The following is a 9,532-nucleotide window of genomic DNA, read 5'->3' as shown; positions in this document are numbered from 1 at the left end:
GAAACTGTTGTGTCTAAGAAATGAAGTTTTGGCACAGGATTTTGAAAAAAATTTCCCCTTCCATATTACCATGCATATTACTGACTTGGGAGTAGATAAAGTCAATGTATCAACTCCTAAGGATGAACAGGCTTAATAGTTTCTGTCTGTTGGAGAAGAATAGTTAAAGAATAACCAATTCAGTGAGGATATATTAGTTCTTTCTAAAGGCAGGTTTACAAAGTGGAATGCTTACAGAATTCCTTGATTAGACGCTTAAGCAGATTTAAGCTGAAGTTTCAAGGATCTCTTTCTACTGGGGGATATCTGCAACTTACAGGAATATAAGCATTATATACTCTACATGAATAGGTCAATAACAAGAGTGTTCACTGTGGCTAGTGTGCTATGAATAGTGAAATGGTGAGGGGAGGCAGAAGTTTATATAGTAAAGTCTGAGCAGTACAATTTAAAGAATTCTTTTCTGGAGTTTGGGACCTAAGTAATTCCTTTTCTTTTAAAACATAGTTACAGTGATAAAGTTTTAGAACAAGCAGCAAAAGCTGCTGTAAATGAAGGTGTAGGATGATCTGATCTGATCTAACTGCTCACCTTTGCTAAGGGAATAGTCTGATCCTACCGATGAGCACTGGCACTTGCTCATTCATCTACTGAGCCAATACATCAATGCAGGGAATAAAAATTGAAGATGGGGAGCAGGCTTCTGATGAGTTAGTGAATTATAGAATGCTCAAACAATAACTGCAGCTGCTGCAGGGGCATGTTGGAGAAGGAACCGTTTGCTTGGAGTGCAGGAGTGAAGAAGGAAGGTGTAAGAGAATGATCTTTCTGTAGTGAGCTGTTGATATAATCTTAGCATTTTGTAACACTGCGTCTCCTTTTCCAGGGGACGTACTAGACCCGATTTCCTCTACCCACAGCATCTTTTTAAGATGAGTCAGTACACATGGGTTCAAAGGGACATAGAGCAAGTCTGCAGAAGAGTGGTCCATTGATGATTGGTCTGTATAAGAAAACAGCTGTCTTGGGAAACCATATGACCTTAGTTGGAGTTGGAGTTTGGGGAGATGTTGAGTCAATGGTTATTGTAAAGGATTTTCCTATTTTGCCTCTCTTCCTCTAGGTACCTGCTAATGACTGCCTTGCTCCCTCCAAGTTACTGGAAAATTTACATGCAAATAATTCCTCTTGACCTTTTAAATTCCATGCCAGCAGTGGGTTGTGTGACATGCATGTAAGACAGGCCTGCTAGAAGTTAAGCATTTCTTTGTGTCCAGATTAGCTTATTAAATAAAGAAAAAGCTGTTGATCAGATTCCTAGTTTTCCTTCATTTCAGGGTACTTTAGGCTATAGGCTTATGCTTCCTTGTTTTCAAAATATGGTTAGACAGAGATAGTGTCACAGCTTTGACTGAACATGTAAAGAAATAAAGTCTTGTAGGAATGGGTTTTTGTTTTGTGGTGTGTGTTTGGTTTGGTTTTTGAATAGAAATCTTACGGGCATGTTTATATCATGACAGCCCAAGAGGCCACCTGGATCATCAAAGCCTTTTCTGTACTCTTCTGTTCAGTACTGAACGTGCTAAGCAACTGATGGCCTTGGAGTTTACATTATGGTAGAGAATTGTGATTTCTTAGCAGAACACGTGTTACTAGGTGACACTGAATATGTGGTTCCAAGAGGTAATCCTGCTTTTGAAACTTCTGCATTTGAAGGGGGAAAAGAAGAAAAAAAATGCATTTATGGAAGGTGGAGTGGTATGTGACAAATGGCAATGTCAGTTTTCCATTGGCTGCTGACTTTAATTGGCTGAATTGTAAGGAAAAATGAAAAATGTTCAACCATAGGTAGAGCATATTCTGTAAATGAGGGAGGTAAGCAGAACATTTGTCAGAAATTTACCATGGTACAAGACAGCAGTGCCCCGCCCCCCCCCTTTTTTTTTTCCACCAAACAAGTTGCTTCATCATGTTTGAGATTAAAATGAAAAATGTGTTGTTGGCATAAGCTCTGTAACTGAAGGGGAAGGAGGTCCTGTCCAAAGTAATGCTATTCTTGCTTGTGTTTTATGGTTCTTAACATATTTGTTCTTGTGATTCCTTGCTGCTTAGTCAGTAATTGGAAGGGCTGATTAGCATGTATCGTATCTTCATATCCAGTTGACCCTGCTGCTTTTGAGAGGGGAGAAAAAAACCTTCAGGGTTTGATTTTGTGCCAACTTCATATTAGGGAATCAAGGACCTGGAGAATAAGAGTCTTTTCAGATAATCAAAATGGACACAGTTGCAAAGTCTTTTCCTTCACGTGTTTTTAGTGTGGAGGATTTAAAAATTTCTAAAGAAAAAATGTTTTGCATATTCACTAAAAATGAATGCACTGGAAAGAAAAATCTACTCTTGTATATATGACTCTGAAGGTTGGTACTAAAACAGGACATTCAGGAGGGTCAGAGCATAAACATTTTGAAGAGAGCTGACAAGTACATGACTTATTACCAAATTCCTCCGCATCCAAGAGAAACATCTCCTCATCCAAAAAAATTGAAGAATTGCTTACTGGCCATGCCCGTAAGAATAAAGAATTGACAAATGATAAGAGATGTGAGTGAAGTTTCATGATGGGAATCAACCTGGAGAAAGGTTTCAGTGTATCTAGACCAAAAAAAAAAAAAAGAGAGAGAGAGAAAGACACATGGAAAAATTCTGATATTTGCTTAACTTTGATTTGGAGATATTATTGCAGTAAATGTAGTGTTACATTCAGCAGCGCTAGTGAACTGAATTTTGTTGCTAAGATTGATAGCACATGAAAGAGTATTATGTTAGTAAAAATAATTTCTTTCAAATCAGCCACTCTGTGCAAAGAACCCTAAAGAGATGCATTTGTTTTGTGTCCCAATTATGTCAGTCATTTGATTTTAATATTTAGGGTTATTTGAAAAAAGGCAGTTTCTGAAGGAAGACTTGTGTTAGACAAGAGAAGTTGAAGCTATAGATTAAGACACCTTCAGTAAATGATCTCATTTTGAAAGGAAAAAAACAGATAACGATCTGAGAAAGAACAGGATGCAGTGTTGTAATGAACAGCATTTAGTAGAAAATGTAAAAAAACCCCTTTATTTTTAGTTCTTTACATGTTTGTAAAAAAAAAAAAAACCCAACAAAAAACCCCGACAAACTGCAGGTGCCTGCAGATGAATATGTGGTTTTGTTGCTTTGATCCAGTTTAAATTAAATTAGTATCTTTTTGTGCACAGACTTGTATAAAAAGAATGAAGAACACAGATTATAAATCATGGAAATTTTATTTTCAGCCACCTGCCTAACTGGATAATAATAAGCCCAATAACCTAATGGACAGTATTATTTTCACAGCTTAAGGTGATGAAGTTTCAGGATGAGTTAGAGTCTGGGAAAAGACCCAAGAAACCAGGCCAGAGTTTTCAGGAACAGGTTGAACACTATAGAGACAAGCTGCTCCAGAGGGTAAGAAATGTTCTTTATGTTTGGCTCTGATTCTGTGATAGGCTTTTATCGAGTTTATCAAATATAAGGTGGCATTAAGTATAGCAACACATGGTTCTTGTTAAGATTCTACTGTAATGTCAAACTGCATGTCTGAGTGCTTTCTGCAGAGTAGATACAATCTTTTTACTCAAAACTGTAGTATTTCACATTGTACAGATGGGTATCATTAGACTGTATTGAAACCTCAAAGAGGTCACTTCTGGATCTACTATATAAAGCAAACTGTTAGGTGTGGGAAAGGAAAGGGACACCTGTCAACTGAAGATGTTCATCAGACTTTTCATTTTGCTTTTAGTAATTGATCCATTGTGGTAAAGGCTTCCAGAGGAAAAGAAAGAGTAGTATTAAGCAGCGTATGTACTTCTGATTCTCTGGTGTCTAAGATTTCCTGGATGATTCCAGCTTTAATGTCACACAAAAGTGAATAATTCTGTACCATTACCATTTTTAGTAGTCCTCTCTGGACTATGAAGTCAGAGTGGCTTTAAAAATTAGCATCATCTATGTGATGTCATATGATCTTGAGTCTTTAAAACATAATAAAAGAACATGTAACCTGCTTGGACAAGGCATTTAGTGAGAGAGAGTAAGTGGCAGTTGCTTCTCTAATCTAGTTTCACAGCCTGACAGATGAAATTAGGTACTCATTCAGTTTCTTGGAAGCTAAATACAAATCGGCAGTTTTCACCAGGTGTTTGTCTGTCACTTGTTCTTTGCATTATTTAATATGTGAGAAATTCCCTAAAGTAATTTTGCACAGTACCTTGAAGAAATAGACTTACAAAAAGTAAGAAAGCTGATCCCTGAAGGAGCTTTACATGTTTGGAGGTTGATGTTAGCAGTTATGACTTTAATTTTTATAGTGTAGTAGTTTTTAAGTGTAGTTGCATCCTGAAACTTCCCACTTCCTCAGTGTTTTTTATAATTGGAGAAAGAAGTGGTTTGTGAAGTAAGCACAGAATGTTTAGTGAGACAGTAGCCTAAACAGAAATCATAATCCTGGTAACTTTGTTAGGTGCCTTGGTGTTGAATTAGTTCAACTAGCTTGCAATATTTCAGATTTTTAATTATTATCTCACTTCCGCTTTCCATTATGAAGGTACTATTTAGTTAAATATTTGATGATAATTGTAACAGGTGTTCTTTAAAACAATAACAATAATAACCCTTAAGGGAGTAACTTCATCTTTTGTTTTAATGCCATAATAAAGTTAGTTTGTATAATAATGATGTAAAACTGGTTCTGATTGCATTTCCCACAAACCAGGTGGTTGGTCATAGTTCTTGTCTAATTTACTACAGAATAAGCTTTCTGCTTTCCAAGAGTAAATTCTCTAGTAGTATTGTATATTGTTAAGAGAGTAGGGACTTACAGCTCTTCCTAATACTGTTTATTCCTATTTATCAAGATGAAATAATTAGTTACGCTGTCAATAAGCTAGGCACATCTTAAGAGGCCATTGATTTTTAGTGGAATCTAACAGTAGTTTGCAATAGTAAGTATAATGATAAGGGACACTTTAAAATTTTACTGATCAGTCTTCCAGGTAAAGAAAATGTGAGACTAGATTAGCATAGTTGTCCTGCTATTTCCTGCACTTGTGTCCTTTTTTTTTTTTTTTTTCCCTTCCCTCCCTTTTTTTTTCATTTAGATAAATCGCCCATTCTTTGTCTTCTTATGGGGTATGCAGGGAATATTCATTAATCTTTTTGCCGTGGAAGGAATTAATTTTTTTTATGCCATTACTGACAGAAGCACATCTCTTGATCTCTCTGTGTTCAGACTTGCTGATAGTTTAGGTTAATTTTTTTTAATTAATTTTCTAACTTTTTGACAGTCAAATGAGGTGTGCTCTTTTTAAAGGGGCCCTGTGGGTACATAGAAATGGACCATATTTGTGGGGTTTTTTTCCCAAAGTAGATGCTATTGTACAATCTTCTTTGTATTTTTGTTTTGTCTGTAAATGTCTTATAGTTATGACTTTATCTCAATTTTCAGATGAATGCATATGTTTTAAGTAGAAAAACATTCCTGGTATTTTTTCATGTTTAGTTTAGTGTAGAAAATATATTACAGCTGTAACATTTCCCTGAAATTTGTAAAATTGTTCACTTCCAATTAGGTATTCAAACTTTCTCACACAGGGTGACATCTTTCATGTTTTTGACAGTGGTTATGTTCCAATAAATATTTCTGCTATGAACAAAACAGTACTAAATATTTGAAGAGCAGGTGTGGTGTCACCATTAGTTCCTTTGCAAATTATGTGCTGCATTCCTTCAGTGCGCAGTGCTTTATGATTAGGTTTATTGTGTTTAGGTTTATTTACTTAATTAGTCACACCTCATCTGAAATCATGAATGCTTCTAATAATTTAGGAAAAAGAAAAAGAGATGGAAAGAGAACGAGACAGAGACAAAAAGGACAAGGAAAAATCTGAATCCAGGTTGAAAGATAAGAAAGAAAAAGAGGAATGTACACCGCCAAGAAAAGAGAGGTATGGCTTTCCTTGGAGTAAAGTGGATGGGGGTGAAAAACCTCACAGTTAATATCTCTGGATACAGTGGCAGCCTTGAAATTACATCACCCATCTTATTTTAAAACAAAACCATGCAAACAAAAACCCCAACAACAACCCCTCCCGCTCTTTGGATATTAAAACACACATCCAAATTTTGAAGGAATTGTCATTTTTATCCTGCCCCAAATGATGTACCTTTTTGAATAAAATCCCCTTTTGGCTCATTTAGGCCCTTAGGAAACATGGTAAAATAATGACCAGTTGAAAATAGGGTATATTGAACTCTCTTTTAGCACTAAATTGATCTCAGTGTATTGGTCAGAAACCTGTACTAAAGTCATACCACAATTTATCCGCATTGGTTTAAATGTTATTCATCTCATAATGAACATTCTTCAAAACAGCTGGTTTTAGCGTAGTTGATTGTACACCCTGATCTTCTAATACTTGTATAGCCAAACCCTTCTGTGGTATTAAGCGTAGATATGACAGAATGCCTTGCTTTTCAGGAAACTGACAGAATGGTTTTAAACTGCTATAACCAAAATGAGTCATGGGCCTTAATTTTTTCTTTTTTCAACAAGAGAAAACCTGGAGTATGTATTGAACATTATTTTTTTTTTTTAAAGTAATGAAAAGTCTACTACTTAATTACTTAACAGGATCTAATGTTACATTGGCAAAAGAAAACCTCTTCAGAAAGGAATCTGTTTTCTTAATACACGTTTTTACTTCTGTATATGTCTCTGTGTGTGTATTTACATAACTCTATTTGCTTTCTTTACAAAGGAAAAGACGACATAGTGCTTCACCTAGCCCATCTCGCAGCAGTGGCAGTAGAAGAGCAAAATCTCCGTCACCAAAATCAGAACGCTCAGAGCGCTCTGAACGGTCCCACAAAGAGAGTTCACGTTCTCGATCATCACATAAAGATTCTCCCAGAGATGTCAGTAAAAAAGCCAAAAGGTAGGCTGGTATCTTCTCTGTTTCAGGCTGTAGGAAAGTTAAGTACATAGGTGTGTTTTCGTTGTGGTGGGGTTTTTTGTATGTTTTTTAGCAGAGCATATTTGATACACCAGTATTTTCTCTCATAGTGGACTGTACTGCACTGCATGTTCCTGGTTAATATCCTTGGACATTTGGTGTCTGAAATGTATACAGCCTCCTGCCTTGATAGCTCAAGACTCCTCATTTCTGTGTTCTTGTTTACCTGATGGCTGATAAGTTTGAGAGATACTGCTTTAAACCAAAGCAACTTGCTGCTTTATTAGCTTTTTCTTTTCAAAGGACAGATCTTCTGTAGCACATGAGACTTAGAGAATTAGAGTAAGCATGGAGTCTTTCACTGATGATTTGTTTACATGAAGCTCCTCTCCCCAGATTTGCTTTTCTTTAATAAAAAAAAAAAATCTAGATTAGATACTGCTTAGATTTTTGTCTCTAAAGTAGATATTCCCTAATCTGCAGACTGATACAAATATTTGTCTCTAGTTAATATTAAACTTGGTGTGAGGTTTTATTATTGTAGTGATGCTTTTGTAGCTCAAAAATTGAAAGTTCAACTTCCACTCCTTTTAGAGGTGTAGAATATCTTATTGATAGAAGATTCCTCAGACATGCTAAGGAAAATTCCTTTGATGCTGTTGAGAAAATTGTAGTCCATATTTACAGTAATCAGATTCTTGTGATGTGTTAGGACTTCGAATTAAAATAGAAAAGTATCTGAGGTTTTTCCCTTTTTTTTAGATTTATTATGATGATAATTCAATTTAGAGTCTTATCAGATGAATGTATTAGGTGTGGGTTAGACGATAGTAAGTTTATTCAGTGTCCATTCTTTTTCTGTGGGGTTACATCACAAGCTGAACACATTTGAGAATCAAAAGAATTTCAGCACAACACAATTCCTCATTTTTCAATTTTTTCTCATTTTTTCTCTTGTGTATGGATATAGGCTGCTACTAATACAAGAGCAAGGTGGTTGAGTCATATGTGGAAGGTTGTGAATTCCTTATGTTCCTTTAAGAGGGACATGAGTTGGTGTTACTTTTCTTCTGGGTTCTAAGCACTGAATTTAAACCCCAAATACATTAAAAACCTTAAAATGCAAAATCTGCCTTTTTCTCAAAAGAAAGATACTGTTCTGTTACTTCCACTTACTAGAAAACAGTATCTTCTACCTTGTTTATCTCAATAAATAAATGCCAAATAACTGCAGAAAAAGTTAATATTTACTATCAGTTAGTATTTGACGTGAAACTTTTTTTTTTTTTTTAATTAGGTCACCATCTGGCTCCAGGACACCCAAAAGATCAAGAAGATCACGATCCAGATCCCCTAAAAAGTCAGGGAAAAAATCCAGGTCTCAGTCCCGTTCTCCTCACAGATCTCACAAGAAGTCAAAGAAAAGCAAACACTGACAATATTTTTTATGATTCTGTCACTTATTGGAAATGCAGTTTTGTTTTTGTGCCTGAACAGTCTGTTAAAAAACAAAAAAGCATTCCTGATTTTTTTTTTTTGTGAATGCATGTGTATACTCATGAGTATCGGCATCTGTAGACCTGTCATTGTTTTATATTGTACAAAATATCTTCATTGTGACTATTTCCTAAAAGAAACATTTTTGTGTTTAGAAATTTCATCAGAAATGTGTGTAACTGATCTGCTGGCAGTAGTGGTATTTTGTTTTAGAATGTTGTGACATAGCAGAAATAACTCAAATGTTCCCCCTTTTTGTAGCTTTGACAATTTGAATTAGATTTCAAATAAAATCTGAACAGAAAATTAAGATGTTGTTTTCTTGCCCCAGTGGTGATACATATCTCTAGAGGAAGTCATAGTTTGTTTGGAAGTACTGTGTATTTCAGGCATACTATGGTGCTTAGATCTTTCAGTATAGTGGTAGATCAGTTCCTGTTTTCACTAGTTAGACTACCAGATAAAAGCACCTTTTGAAGCCAGCGGATGGGTTTTCTTTCTTACCATGGTATTTTACTGTAAGAACAGTTGAACAGTCTGGTACTTACCATGATAAGCTTTGCAAGTAAATCTTTACTTTGTAGTTCTCCATTTTAATTGCAGGGAATATTTGTAACACCGGAGTAATGTTATTGTTCACTTTTAAAAAAGGGCCTCTGCAGAGGTACATCATATGTATGTATATATATCTCAGATACATATGATTTATCAACACCGGAGTAATGTTATTGTTCACTTTTAAAAAAGGGCCTCTGCAGAGGTACATCATATGTATGTATATATATCTCAGATACATATGATGTATCAACAACAAGCCATATTTATGGCGTGCATGGGGAACAATAAAAGGACAGCAAACCTGAGGCTCTACGACTTCTTCATTAAGTATAGATACAGTGATTGCAACCTACAGTACACTTGTTTTCTATAATTGATTTTTACTCCAAAAGGAAAGCTTTTATTGACTTTATTCCTCTGTTGTAGAATTTCTTCAAAATGGG

The 9,532-nt window shown here is 35.5% G+C and overlaps 1 protein-coding gene across 1 annotated transcript in view; it reads left to right on the top strand.

Annotated features, from left to right (window-relative positions):
- U2SURP (U2 snRNP-associated SURP domain containing) overlaps positions 1 to 8,838 on the top strand; it is a 37,192-nt gene extending 28,354 nt beyond the window's left edge. Inside the window, exons 23-26 of the mRNA XM_010138363.1 lie at positions 3,376 to 3,486; positions 5,908 to 6,026; positions 6,840 to 7,016; positions 8,332 to 8,838. Coding sequence (XP_010136665.1) covers positions 3,376 to 3,486; positions 5,908 to 6,026; positions 6,840 to 7,016; positions 8,332 to 8,470 — 546 coding nt within the window. The 3' untranslated portion in view covers positions 8,471 to 8,838. The remainder of the gene's footprint in view (positions 1 to 3,375; positions 3,487 to 5,907; positions 6,027 to 6,839; positions 7,017 to 8,331) is intronic.
- The last annotated feature ends 694 nt before the right edge of the window (positions 8,839 to 9,532 follow it).

This window comes from Buceros rhinoceros, unplaced genomic scaffold, assembly GCF_000710305.1.
Source record: "Buceros rhinoceros silvestris isolate BGI_N320 unplaced genomic scaffold, ASM71030v1 scaffold6566, whole genome shotgun sequence".
Classification (NCBI taxonomy): domain Eukaryota; kingdom Metazoa; phylum Chordata; class Aves; order Bucerotiformes; family Bucerotidae; genus Buceros; species Buceros rhinoceros.
The sequence above is the reverse complement of the archived record's forward strand: the minus strand, read 5'-3'. Positions and strand labels throughout refer to the sequence as shown.